Source organism: Biomphalaria glabrata, chromosome 2, assembly GCF_947242115.1.
Source record: "Biomphalaria glabrata chromosome 2, xgBioGlab47.1, whole genome shotgun sequence".
In the NCBI taxonomy this organism is placed as follows: Eukaryota; Metazoa; Mollusca; class Gastropoda; family Planorbidae; genus Biomphalaria; species Biomphalaria glabrata.
In genome coordinates, this window is record NC_074712.1 from 15,867,469 (window position 1) to 15,882,284 (window position 14,816).

At 32.9% G+C, this 14,816-nt stretch overlaps 1 protein-coding gene across 3 annotated transcripts; it reads right to left on the reverse strand.

The window, feature by feature from the left end:
* Window positions 1–392: 392 nt before the first annotated feature.
* On the reverse strand, window positions 393–14,649 carry LOC106069130 (uncharacterized). 3 transcript variants are annotated; one of them, XM_056019368.1, is made up of 8 exons: window positions 14,507–14,649; window positions 8,538–8,646; window positions 5,885–6,512; window positions 4,577–4,671; window positions 3,827–4,106; window positions 3,229–3,368; window positions 2,389–2,494; window positions 393–2,260 (listed from the first exon to the last, which is right to left on the reverse strand). In XM_056019368.1, exons 1-8 carry the CDS (start codon window positions 14,548–14,550, stop codon window positions 2,079–2,081), a joined length of 1,584 nt encoding a protein of 527 aa, XP_055875343.1. In that variant the 5' UTR covers window positions 14,551–14,649; the 3' UTR covers window positions 393–2,078. The 3 variants fall into 3 exon arrangements, with proteins under 3 accessions (XP_055875343.1, XP_055875344.1, XP_013084175.2); XM_056019369.1 differs by having other exon boundaries at window positions 14,487–14,641; XM_013228721.2 differs by lacking the exon at window positions 8,538–8,646 and having other exon boundaries at window positions 14,535–14,606.
* Between the last annotated feature and the right edge of the window lie 167 nt (window positions 14,650–14,816).

The window sequence follows — 14,816 nt, forward strand, 5'->3', positions numbered from 1 at the left end:
TTTTTTATTTGTGAATGTTTATAATTTATAATGTAATGTAGATATACAACTTGTATAAAACAAATAAAAATAATCTCATTCTTTACAATTGCAGGTTACAAACTCTTTTCTATCAAAGCTCATAAAAGGTATTACAACATTACATCTTAACCAACCTTGGTATAAACAGCCAATAAAAAAGTAATGTCAAAGAATTTCTTACTATTATGTGAATAATATTTTGAATGGAACCAAATAAATAAAACACAATTATTTATAAATATTATAACAAAAATTCCTGCATTTAATAATTAACAAACATTATAATGTTAAAGAGTAAAAAAAAAAATCACAATTAAATTTATTAGAAAAAAAAAAAGGAAAAAAAGTTTTTGACATTATGTCCACATTATTTCTGTTTTTAGGATTAAATTTGTAATGGGACATGATGCCTAAAAAGAAAAGAAAAAAAACCTATTGCATGTTTCTGCAATTTAATTTCATCAAAACCTAAAATAATATTTTTATATTATAGTGGCACAGGAACAGACATTGTAATCTATAACTCTTATTGTAAAAAACTTTTTTATTGATAAGTTGATATAAAACAAATTATTATTAGGCATTTCAAAAAGAAAACTACATTAATAAAAATATGGCACTGCTGGTTAAAATTGAGAGAAGACTATTTGAATATTTTGAAGGAACACTTCTGATAATAAAGACTATACCGGTATATTTTTTACAACTATCTCATAAGATTTCATGGTTTATTGGAAACATGATGTAAAATTGACCTTCTCCTGTGGTGTCCTGTGGTCAGGAGCAACTATTATTTACTTTCCATTTGAGCTAGGTCAACTCAGGGACATCCAACATTTAAATAATCCTAAACTTCACTAGGGTTTAATCTCATAATTCTTTAAAACTTATAATGTCCTTAATATAGCTATAAAAGAAAAACGTTAGGAAAGTACTGGTGTGCAATTAAAACAAGCATTCCTTTTTCTCACATACTCTGTCTATACTAACATATATTCTGTATTCATTGAATAGAACCTATATGTTCAAGTAGGTTTATTTAAAGAAATGATGATGGTACAATTCATGATATGGACATCCAATAAAATAAGATATTCAGTTTTGGTTGTTTAAATATAATGTTAATATCTTTTTGTTCTTGAAAAAAAATGTCAATATCTTTTTGTTCTTGAAAAAAATTTTTTATTCACATTGTAATGATTATTACAAGAAAACTAATATCACAGCTATTAAATCACATAATCACATCTAATGTTATAAAGACTCATAGGAAAAAGAACACCAATTTAGTTGTTTGTAACAATAACAAAATAAAATAATAATATGACATGAGGCATTAGCTTTGCTGAGTAAAATAGTTATAACAATATGTATCACCAGTAATTAGGAAATAGCAAAAAACAAAAAGACTCAGCTTAGTTTAGATTTTATTATATAGCAGAATAAAAAAACAAACAAACAATGTTAATGGAATTTACCACAATGAAAACCAATAATTTATAAGTATAATTCATATCTCTTATTATAACATATGATTACAATTTAGTAATATTTTTTTGTGAAAAATCTTTTTAAATTATCAGAATAGAAGACATTCTTGATGATAAGTGTTTCATCTTACAGTAAATAAAACATTTTTATTTACAAAAACATTCTAAAATTATTCATCTCCTTACATTCTAAAATTATCTATTTTCTTAATAGGAAATGATAATCAATAATATTATTAATGTTTTGTTAATATTGTTTTATATATTTTTAAAAAATGAAGACAGAGTAACAGAAATGCAAATGAATAATAAATAAGCATTAAAAATATATGTGTTTAAGTTTAATATCCAGATACATTAAATGTAGTTGGCATTACTGTGTGCTATGCTCTATGTTTTTATCTTGTGGTGTTCTGTTGTGGTGACCATTGTGGGGAAATCCTTGAGTGTGGTACCATTGTAGCATAACACCATGATGTGGTATTGTGGTGTAACATCATGCTATGTTATTGTCATGATTCTTGTTTGCCATTGCACTCAGCAGTGAGACATTATTATGAGCCAAGACTAACTCAGTTTATCAACAACTTCCTTTATGGTGGTATACAGGCTTACAATGCTGGCAAGTACTCCAAATATGATGATGCTATAATCCTTTATTTTTATACTACAGCTGATGTTATTCCCACAAAGCTTAAGATGAAAAAGGCAGGGAAGTATATAAGCCAGAACTGAGCTTCCTATTGCTCCTGAAATAATATTGTACAATGTTACAAAGTGCCAACACTAATTTCACAAATAGTTCAGAAAATATTTCAGAAAGTAACTAAGTAGAATAGGATTACATTTAATGGATATAAATTTTTTAAAAACATACCCACAAAAGAACTGACGTAGGCAAAGAAATCTCTTAGTAGTACTGCAAGACCAGCAGTTATAAGTACAATAAATATTCTTAGAATATTTCTTTTCCAAGCTGGTATCTAAGATGAACAAAATATACACATGTTAAACTAATTTGAATATTGAGAAAACATAGAAAAAGATTTTTAGTAGCATCCTTAGCAAGCATGTCACAAAAGGATTAAAGTGTAACTGCATTGATATGAAGTCAACACTAGAACAGTGTTATTAAAAATTAAGAAACTAATCTTCAGAGATTTTTCTTCGTCAAGAGCAATATTTGTTTTACATGTCTTCAGACAATCCTTCAGATTTAAAGATTATTACATCTTAGTCCAAAATAAAGGTGGCAGTTATTGTGAATCACCTTATGCATGTGAATAAGCTCAGTTTAAAAAAAGAAAACTCTTAACTAAAACACTACTTGAGATTAAATTGTTCACAGTAAAATCAATTTTGATTGGAAAAGCAAAAAAACAATTATTTATTAGCTGGATTTGTTTAAGTGATTTTACAAGCTAAAAAGCATTTAGTAAGCGTATCTATGAATCGTGACAGGCAAAAGTAATTTCTTCATTAGTTTTTTTTTATCCTTTTAAAAGCTGTAGATTATGTTAGATTTTTTTTCCAAATATTTATTTTTAGAATGACAAGGAATTAATTACACACTACATTTATTACTTTTGCCATAAATTTTGAACAGAAAATAAAGTATTTTGTAAAGTAGTGCCCTTTTTTGGGGGGGAGGGGGGAAGTTCTATAAACAACAATTGGAATGACTAAACGAATGTCACAATTCATAAATAGATCTAACCTGAGTAGGAAGTGATATCAAATCTGTATTAATTTTTTCTTTTTTTTGTATCAGCACAGCACGAACATCATCTTTGTCCTTCTCTCCATCCACTATATTATCACTGCTATCACCTTTTTTTCTTGCAATGCATTTGCAATCTGATTTGGAAATGATAATTTACCAGTTAAGTCTGCCATTTTAAATATTTCATCAGACATCACAAGTCACTGATAACAGCAATAGAAAATTAAAGTCTTAATGATAATCCGTGTCTATGTTGGTCCAACTATTGACAATTTACATTATGAGCTTAGTTTTGTTGATACTTTTTAAGCTTTCAAATGCATATCAGAAAACAAACCATAAAGACAACAGTGTTGCTCAAACACTAAATAATATTAAATCAAATGTTGTAAAATCTTGTGCATATATATATATAACTCATAACCTAAAACTAAAAAGTTAACATCACACCAAATTTTTAAACAAATGTATTCCTTTTTTGTAATTGTATTTAAATGCTTTGCTAAGAAAGACATATCAATAGATGAAATACTACATGTTAAAAAAAAAGTGTTTTTTGTAAATGTAATATGGTAGTATAATGTTTCATTACCTTTTCCTAATAAATAGGTTTCTGAAATTTCTATCACTGGATATATTTGAAGGGGAAATGTGAGAAGAACTCCAACACATAAAAATATATTGATGAGCATTCCTGTAGGTGATGTTGTCGGAATGTTTTTATTTAATATTTGCTCAGTTGCTTCCCCATAGCGAAGGTAGCCGATGATACCGAAAGTGGACAGAATAGAGGACAAAATGAGAATAGCGCTATGAAGAAATGGAGCGAAATTGTGATGATTGCCTTCCATGCTTGACTCAATAGGAACTATCTGAAGATAAAAATGAAAACAAAAAAATATTAATGGTAAGCATGTACATATATACAGAGGGATCCAGGGTAAGAATCCTGGTTAAGACTGGAATTTAAGGTACCTTTGAGTTCACCCAGCTCGAATGGGTATCTGACAATAGTTTGGGAAAAGTAAAGGCATTTGGTCATTATGCTGGCCACATGACACCCTTGTTAACCATGGGCCACAGAAACAGATGACCTAAGCATCATCTGCCCTTTCATACCTTTCAGGTGTGGGGGAGGTTACATATATATAAAACAAATACAAGTAACATTTTTTTAAATATGGACAGACACATTAAAAAAAAATGAAAACTAATAGAGTAAATTCAAACTTCATTCAAAAAGTAATTAAAAGTAAGGCTAATGAACGTTTAGAAAATGTAAATGCTATAATTTTTCTAAGCAGAGAATTTAGAAGATAAAACATGTTAACTAGTCTCTTACAGTGCCTATTCCTTCATATGAAGATGTCACCAATCCAAAAAATATAGGTAATGTGGTCCATTTGTAGAGATGCCAATCAGAAGACAAACTAAAACCTAGAAGTACATCATGAATACAGATTGATATACATCATTTTTTATTTCATTTTATTAGCATCTAATAATTTTTAAAAATACATGAATGGATAACAATGATAAATGATAACAATCTTTATTATCATTGAGGAAGTTTGTCTTACAATTGTGTATTACATAATAAATTATAAGAACAAACAAATTATGTGATAGCATTAAACATTAACTGTGAGGTTTACATTTGAAAGTATGATTGTAATCAATGATTTAATTGCTAAGGGCAGAAAAGAGTTCTTGCATCTGTTTGGTTTTGTGATAGGTGTATGTGTCTTCTTTATGATGGTAAAATATTAAAATCATGACCCAGGTTGAGTTTTTTAATGTTTACAATCTTTATAGCTCTCTTAAGTGCAGTTTGTTTGATGCAATTGATGTTACTAGCAACATGTAGAATTTTGTTAAGTTTATCTTTAATGTTCAGATTACCAATGCATGCAGAAATATTTTCTGGAAAATTAAGATCCACAGAATAAAAAAATAAGTTGTTCACTGTTTTTTTTTTACAAAGCTTATATCAACTCACTGTGTCTATCTGTCTGGTACAAATATATTTTGTACACTGTACAGGTTATTCCTTCCACTTCCCATTCAAGATCAAGTTGAAACCTTGCACAATTATTCATTGCCAAAGACAATACATGAATCAATCAAAAATTAACCAATTAGTTAATTAATATATATGTGATTATTAATTTTGTTTTTATATAGAAAAGGGAGGTAAAACTTTCAGCATTGAGAGCTATGACAGTAATTGTGTGGTTCTTTCATGTGGTTCTTTCCATTATGTGACCATTTTTTAAATATTTTTTTTAAAAAGTATTTTATGTACTGGTATTTTGCTTTTTTTTAACGTATTGGTACCCAGAATCCTTTATTTTGTACACCAATTACACCAAAACTAGCTATTTATAGCTTCTCCATCATAAATGAAAATCTCTAATAAGAAACAATAGCATCAGGAGGATAATTAGTTCCACCTGTTCATGTATGTGAGCATAGAATTTAGTAATGTTTAACATCTAGTTGGAATGCTAGCACATGACACTATCAGGCTTCAGATTTAAAAAAGAAAAGAAAATAGGATTGCACATTTAGCAGTTGAATGGTTTGCTGTCTCCTTGAAACAATGACCCTGGTAAAAAGCAGATAAATACATATGTAAATTTATACTTACCATCAGATATATATATCAAGGTCACTATGCCGCCCAGAAATATTGACAGATTGGCACACACACTGACAATGCCAAGATGTCTCATTTGTCGAATCAGAGCAAACCCCACAAACAAAGGGGCTGGGGAAAGCACAAGCCATCGCAGGTCAGGAGCTGTGGATCTACTGATAAATTCTGAAATGTTATAAATTGGCACGCTTGATGGCAGTATTTCTATAGGCAGACTGGCATCAGGTTCTGCATGGTATGTACTTGTCACTGTGGAGTTTTCTTTAGGAAACAGGGAATAGATGGTGTTACCAATGAATATGAAATAAGCAATACAGAAACCAAACTGGGTGAAAAGAATGCAAATGTTGACTATAAAAAGTCCATAGGAACCAAAAGCAATCTTTCCTATGTCTCCATATGTTGTACTGCTGACCAACATCTGATGTAATGCCTTGATGTCTTCTGGGTCTTGTGATTTATGACGAAAATCCACTTCATCTTCACTTTTAGAAGATACATTAGACCCTGATCTTGTCTTTCCTTTGACATTTCTAATAGCTTGGTATTTACACTTGACTATTAAATGACAACAGTGATCAGTTATTACAGCTATCAATACTAAAAGGATTATGCCAGTCTGTGGATAAATAATAAAGAATACATAAAGAGATCAAATCAATGCTCTATTATTAGTTCAAGTTATTCATCTTGAAACAAATCAAATATGTACCTGTATGTGTTAATTGTGTACATTACAATAACCTTAACTCTAGTAACATACTTCACTGTCTAATTTTCAGTCTTGATGACCATTAAATAATAATCACAGGTATTGAATCCCCAAAACTTAAACTGTTTGTGTTCTTATGCAAAATTATCAGACATTTAACAATTTAATTTCAGATTATTGTTTAAACATTCATATTGCATCTACTGAGGCTTACAAGGTATAATACAGTATGCATTCAAAAAATTTTAAAAAAATTAAAAGATTTCCTTTAAAATTTGATATAACTTGACATTCTAATTAATGCTGAGTACAAATACTACTAGGTAAACCAGTAGCTACATGTATTTAACCTTATAGGGATACACCAGAAGTAAATGTAATTAACTATAGTACTTTTTATTATTCCTTTTTTTTTGTTATCACTATTTTATCCATCTCATACTTTATGTTTATTTAGTTTATAGTGTAGGTGTGTCACCTTTAGTAATAATCTTTTTTTAAAACTATTTTAATATCACGTTTACAGGTCGGATCTCATTCTTAATAGCATCGTGCATGTCATGTAGAATGGATGTTAATCTCTAGTCAGTCACAATGCAAGCAAACATAACTGAGACACAACGTTGTGTAGCTAACCACTTTAGAGAGATGAGTAGCACATGTAAAATAAACAAATTCAAAACAATAATAAGTGGTGAATGACAGGTAAGTCCTTACGTTGTTTTTTTTAATCACAAAGTGCCAGGGGTACAATGAGGCTTAAGATGTGTCACCTGGTACAATAAGTCCAAGGTATTTCGCTTAATGCAATAAGTCCAAACTGTGTCCTCTTACAAAGTCCAAAGTGAGTCAATTTGTACGAGAAGCCCAAAAAAATCAATCAGTACAATAAGCACAATGTGTCTGATTTTGTGCAATAAGCCCAAGATGTGTCCATGCACAATAAGCCCAAGAAGTGTCCGACTACAACTAGCCCAAGGTGTATCGTGGTACAATTAGCCCAAGGTGTGTCGGGGTACAATTAGCCAAAGATGTCGAACTTTAAGCAATAACTCCAAGATGTGTCCTAGTACAATAAGACCAAGTTGTCTCACTTAGTGCAAAGTTCCAAGGTGCATGAAGTCATCATCTTCTTACATGCCCTGGAAACTTGTACTCATCTTATTCAGGACATTCTTGTGTCGCACTGATCTCACATCGTTGCGGTTCTTTCTCTTGTAAAGGCCAACTCAACGGTTCTCCTGTCCCACCATATGCCAGACTTGTTTTTAAGCCTTGGCTTGTTTTCCCTGGCCCCTGACATTCTAATGCACACATTCATGCGTAACAATGAATAACGGACGAGCTGATAAACAAATTCAATATAACATTTAATCTGGTGAAATATTTATAATGTGTAATGCTTGCTATTCAAAACTAAGAAAATAAATTTTAAAATATGTAAAAGCTTATTAACAATGGAGCACTATTAAACAACACAAAAATACCCTTAAAACATATCTCTCACGTGCTAGCACGGCCAATACAAGCCCACATTCGCTCATCGAGCGATAAAAAAAAACCCAAACAAGCCACGTGTAGCTCCAGATCGAGCCCCAACTTGACCCATCGCTGGCTCCATGTAAGACCAAGTCCTTGTAAGACTGCAAGTGGTGGTATTAGCATTACACTTTAACCAGGGGTAAACAAACTTTCCCTTTATTGACCCATCGCTGGCTCCATGTAGGACTGAAAGTGGTGGTATTAGCATTACACTTTAACCAGGGGTAAACAAACTTTCCCTTTATTGACCCATCGCTAGCTCCATGTAGGACCAAGTCCTTGTAAGGGGGTGGGGAAGAGATGGTTAGATCTAACTTTTCTAGAATAGGAAAGAGAAATCTATGGATATCGTATAATTTTTTTTTCAGTGACTGATTGATTGAAACTTACCACAAGCCCACTCTGTCTAAATGCATAGGAGATGGTTAAGTAGTTTGCTCCAATAAACGCTTTGACAATGTTACCAAAGTCACTCAGCAGTATAAACAATCGTGATTTCCTTTGAAAATGAAAGGGAAACGGGAATTAAAGAATGACTGTTAGATACCGGTATAGTGCTAATGTTAGAGAGAGGGAATTATTTTATCACAATGGCATAAAAATCAACACCCGTGGATTTTACTATTCATTATATTGGCCTATACACAGGGGCGCCAGCAGAGCACGGTAAAAGCGTGTTTCATGAAATAAAAAATAAACACGCGAACAAACTATTTACTTTACTGAGTGCTGATAGTCTTCTTCACCTTCCAGCTCTTGCATCGTTTTAGGAACCCTAAAAAAAAAGGTTTTGGAGCCCCGTAGTAGGCAGCGGGGGGGGGGGGGGGACAGTCAGTGGTAAGATCATTGTTCTACGGCAAGCTCTCCATCAACCTGACCGCAAATTGCGATGGCTCTCCATCCCTTTGGATCTGGTCAGTCTGGAAGAGAGGAGATTGTTGACGTGTGGGCAGCCCAGCACTCGCTAATTTACCACCGAGGCTTTCCCACTGCAATAGAGAAGTCACTCCATCTCAAGTTGCAAATGGAAAAGATCGTCTCTCGAGAACTAAATGCCACAGACATGGTCAGCCATCAACTCCCCAGCAATGGAGAGATCACGCCTTCTCAAGTTGCAAATGGAAAAGATCGTCTCTCGAGAACTAAATGCCACAGACATGGTCGGCCATCAACTACTGTTTAGCTTATTCTAGTTTATTACAATAATAGCTTATCCTTGCACCTGTACTTAAGTGGATCGCTGGTTAAGTTGCTACTTTCAAGAAGTTCATTCATTTGAAGGTGCAAAAGATTGTCTAAAATTTGGCTACTCTGAATTTTAGGGAAGGGGTGCACGTCCGCATCAATTCCCGATAAGCCTAGGCTAGTTTTGTGTAATGTAATGCACAAATCGTAAGAAAATTTCCTTCTCGAGAATGAAGATTATTATTGATATTAGTCTAATACAATAGCTTATCATTACAACTGTACTTCGGTGGAAGCAGCACTACTTAGAAGAAGTTAATAAATCTGAAGGTGCAAAAAATTGGCTAGAATTCGGCTACTCAGAATCCAGGAGGGGGGTTGCACGTGCATAACCTTGCACCCCCTGCGGGCGCCCATGCTTATACAATGTTTCTAATTGTTAATATATATATATATATATCATGGGCGTAGCCAGGATTTGTTTTCGGGGGGGGGGGAGGGTTGTAATAATCTTTATTACATTCTGACCCTTCATTCTTACGGAAGACGTTTATTGTGCCCTAGAATAGGTTCTTACATGAGTTAGTGGAAAAATTGTAGATTTCCCGCCATTACTAGCAAGGAGGTCTGGGAGAGCGCTAGGAGCCCCGCCGCCAAGCACTATTTCTGGTATTGAAAGCCAACAAAATGCATATTCTGAGGTATCTACACTGCATTTTCCTGCTATTAAAAAGTTTTATTTCAAAAACCTAATGTGCTATTCTTACTGACTTAGATCCTCCCGTGCCGTTCGGAGCATTTGACGTCAAGCTGTTTCCATAAAAATCTGTCACTGGTAATGTCTGAAGCCTCTTCCCACCTGCCATGAGGACCTCCATGAATGAGAGGCGTCAACATTGCAACTCTTCTTATGCGTAATTCATTTTGTCGGAGAACATGTCCCGCAAGCCTCATGCGTCGCTCTCTCACAATCTTACTAAGGGGTCGACTCCCAGTTCGGCATAGGATTTCCTTGATTTAGACCCGATCTCTATAACTGACTCCTAAAATCTGTCTTAGACATCTTTGTTGAGCCACATTTAGTGTTTTTCAATTTCGGCAGATGACTATTCACTGCAGTTTATTAAGGGAGCCCTGCCACTGGTAAAAATGTGTAACCTCTCTTGAATACGCTCTTGGAATTAAGTGACTGTAGTTTGCTTTAGATTTTATATCGAAAAGAGAAGTTTTATCGTCAAAATCATCTGTTGTGGGTTTTCCATCTCAAAATGCTCTGTAAGGGGGATCTTAAACTCAAAACCATCTGATGGGGTTTTTAAACTTTAAAAAAACGCCATCTGTAGAAGAGGGGTTTTAACTCAAAACCCCCGATTGGATTGGCTACGCTCAAAAAATTTTAGTGTGTAATTAGCTTTTTTTTTAATATTGAAGAGGTATTTTTTAGCATCAAATCCATCTGAATGGGGGTTTAAACTCAAAACCCCTTTTGGCAACGCTCATAGCATTTTGAGTGCGTAATTTGCTTTTTTTCTTCAACTTAAGATATATTTTTTAGCCTCAAACCCCCCTGGCGGGTGTTTTAAACTCAAAACCCCTTTGGCTACGCTTATAGATTTTAGAGTGAGTAATTTGCTTTTATTTATATTGAAGAGGTACTTTTTAGCTTCAAACTCCACTGGAGGGGAGTTTAAACTCAAAACCCCTTTGACTACACTCATAACATTTTGAGTGTATAATTTGCTTTGTTTTTATTATATTAAAGAGGTATTATTTACCTTCAAACCCCGCTGAAGTGGGGTTTAAACTCAAAACTAAGTCAAAACCCATTTAGCTACGCTCATAACATTTAGAGTGCGTAATTATTTTTTTTTTATATTGAAGAGGGGGTTTATCGTAAATTTTGGAGGGGGGGTTTAAAATTAAAATCTCCCTTAACTGTGCTCTTGGAATTAGGGGATTTTCGTTTGCATTTTTTTTTTTTTTGTTTTCTTTTATAGAAGAGGGGGAGTTAACTGCAAAAACCCCAGGTAGGGGGTTTAAAACTCAAAACCCCTGGTAGGGGGTTTTAGACTCAAAACCCCCTGGTAGGGGTTTTTAAACTCGAACCCCCCCCCCCCCGGTAGGGGTTTTTTAACTCAAAACCCCCTGGTAGGGGGCTTTAAACTCAAAACCTCATTGGTTGTGCTGGGGCAAGTGATGGTTTAGTATTAAAATCTCACCTAAAATAAACAAAATCAAAGCAAAAAATCATTCACTAAATTCCCAGGGAGGGGGGGTTAACCCCCCACCCCAGGCTACGCCCATGGGTTTAAGTATTATAATGAAATTAAATTGTACACACTCAAAAAAAACAACGTAAGTCCTATCCAGACACAGTAATGTTGATTATTGTTAGGATATCAAATAGGTTAAAGTTTGAACACGCTAGTCAGAGATAAAGGCCAAAGCAAATAGAAATAGTTCACTGTTACGTAGGGCCATGGACTTCAAGTAGCAAAACTGGTTCTTTCTTAAGTAGGCCCTAATAATGCAATTAATTAATTTGGCTACTTTCAGATAGTAGAGACGGTAATAATATCTAAACGGTTGCGAATTTTTCAGCAACGCCTTTCGAAAGCAATATTGAACTTAATAAAATACTTTCTCATATTAGAGACGGTAATAATATCTAAATGGTTACGAATTTGATCTAACCGTACTTTCAAAAGGTTACCAGACAGCATACAATCTGAGTTGATATGGTGATAAAGGAAAATCAATTCTTCTTCTCAAGTCTTAACCTAGTATGTAGTATTCTAGATCTAAAAGCTTTGGTATTTTAAATGTTTCTCTTTACAGAAAGAAAAAAAAAGACCGCGGGGTACCACATTTGGGACCCAAAGAAAAACCTTATTAAAGTCAGGCGCAGAAGACGAAAAAGATACACTACCAAAACGGATCGCCTGCGGACAACGAGATGCGGGGAAAATGTGCAGATCGCAACTGGGTTTCCGTATAATAGTCACGTGGAACACTGCACTCATCTATTATCTTCGCACTCGAAGACATTGGCAATATATCAGTTAAATTGATGAATGGTGTATTTCTATCAAAACTGAAATTCTTCTTACAAATTATTTTCTTAAGTTATCTCCCTTGTTAAAACTGCGTACGACAACACAGGGGAGGGTGTTTCACCGGGATTTGAGACAGACATCCCTTGGTTTAGAAGCCAAGTGATTTACCACTCAACCACCATGCCCAAACTCTCACCTACACCTCTATTTTCTCATTTGGATTAATCCACAATATACTAGCTTTAACTCCATTGTTAATGCTCACCGCATCTGATCAGAAGGATTTAGCCTACAAATTGTCTTACCATATTCTAGATTCGAACTTCTCTAGCCAATAATCAAGCAATTTCTCTCTCGTCTTTGATTTTTATTTTCTAAACCCTAAGTTATTATATAGATCTAGATTTTATGTGCATTTCTCAAAATAGTTTTACATTTCTCACTGATCAAAGTTTTATTTTTAACGTTTATAAAACAAAAGGTTTGCAAACAGTATTTATATTTTATTTAATAGGCTACATCTCTCTCTCTCATTAGTGTTTCTCTCAATAGTTCTTTGGGTTTTTTTAATCATCGACATTTCTCCAATATCTTATCTTATTAAATTGCAGATGTTCCTGTATAGATGAAGATTCTCTTCTTCAGTGAAACCTATCTATAGTAAACATCATAGAACAGCTTTAATGGTCTTCAAATACGGTTTAAGGATTAGAGTTCGACAAAAAAAAATATGATTTGCTCAAACTAATAGATATTCACTGAAATATGATATATGTTTTTTTTACTTGTGTAAATGTATACTATACTCATCCTTCAATAATATTTAAACGTAAGTATTATCCTATCTTATCATATCTTATGAAATACAGACCTTACTTCAAAAAAGAAGATATTTAAGTCCTATGCCTATTTCTATGTTAATTTAGTCATGCATTTTAATCAATGACTTAAATTCTGCCAAGTCATTGGTTTTCCTGGCTGACTCCAGCTACCCATTCCATGCTCTAATTAATAGCACTAAGAAAGAAGGAGCATTTGTACAATTTGTCCTAGCATATGGAACAAGGAAAGTACCTTTATCTTTGTGTCTTTTTGAATATTTTATTAGGTTTTGTTTTTGTATTTGAAGATTATGGTTTAATGTTTTATGCATAATTGCTACTTTACTTATCAAGACATGGCATGGTCTTTGAAATAATGTCAAGCATGTGTTTAAACAAGAAAAAATCTGAAAAAAAAAACAAAAACATAATGATGTGACATCACAGAAAAAATAGCAATTTAAAAAATAGAACAACACCCTTTTTTTAAATGTGGTCAGGAAGCTGGTAATGTAGTTTTGCTATATCTTTATGCCAAGGTGTAAAACATTCATGTTTCCAATCCTGCTCTTTATGTCATGCCATCAAATCCATCTCAAAATTTGAAATAGGGTATATAATAATTTAGAGACTTAAATGTCTTCATTTTATGATTCAATAAGGATACGGCCTGCAAACGGGCATGCAGATGCAGTTTAGCCAAACAACAATGAGCTTATCAGCACTGACAGAGAGTTGGAAATGTGCTAAATACATTTATATGGGCAATAAAGCCCTACAATAGAAATAAGAACAAAAAATTGAATCTAATAGCATAGGTTTTTTTTTAATAGGGAATTCAATATATATGCACACAAAAATAAAAACTCACAAGCAAGCGTTATAATATCATCATTATTATTTTTATATTTAACTGTATAAAAGTGTTAGTGGGTTAACTCGTAAGCAAGGCCTTAATTATAGAAGGCTAAAAATAGCATATTGTAAGATAAAGGGAAATAATCACTGTATTCTTGGTCATTTCAATAAGTGACGGCAAGATTTCTGCTATTTAATCTAGTTTAAGCCTAGGTTAAATTTGAATAATTCCTAAATCACTGTGAAATCAGTAATGATATTTACTATTAAAAATTGATATAGTATGCCTATAAAAATAATAAATTAAATGAAAAATGTTAATAAGTTTTTTAAATGAAAAAAAAGTTGATTTTATAAAGTTCTCTCATATTACATTATCTAAATACTATATTTTGCACTAGATTTATACATATAATTACCAATAAAACATTTAGCCTACTTTTTACGATTGGATTGTGTTAAAACACCTGGTTCATTCATCATGTAATGAAGTATTATAGTATGGAGATCACAGATCTATATTTATTCGTCGCCACTGCACTCCTAGAGTGGAGTATTGCCACAAAAGCAAATAGATATATTAGTATTTCTAAAAAAAAAATGAAAGAACATCTGGATTTAAATCTATTATCGAATTAACCTATATTATCATTCCATTCGCTAGATCTATATCGAATATCCACATCTAGGTTGACTAGATCTAGATTAGATTCTAGATCTATATTTATATGAAATTCTGTTGTCAACAA

What these genes read in the sequence shown, in the direction of transcription:
- LOC106069130 (XM_056019368.1), bottom strand. Translation starts at nt 14,550, where the DNA reads ATGATGAATGAACCAGGTGTTTTAACACAATCCAATCGTAAAAA. An exon ending in CTTGATATATATATCTGATG is followed by an intron (nt 4,672 to 5,884) that starts GTAAGTATAAAT and finishes ATGTACTTCTAG; the next exon opens with GTTTTAGTTTGTCTTCTGAT. An exon ending in TGATATCACTTCCTACTCAG is followed by an intron (nt 2,495 to 3,228) that starts GTTAGATCTATT and finishes TGTTCATCTTAG; the next exon opens with ATACCAGCTTGGAAAAGAAA.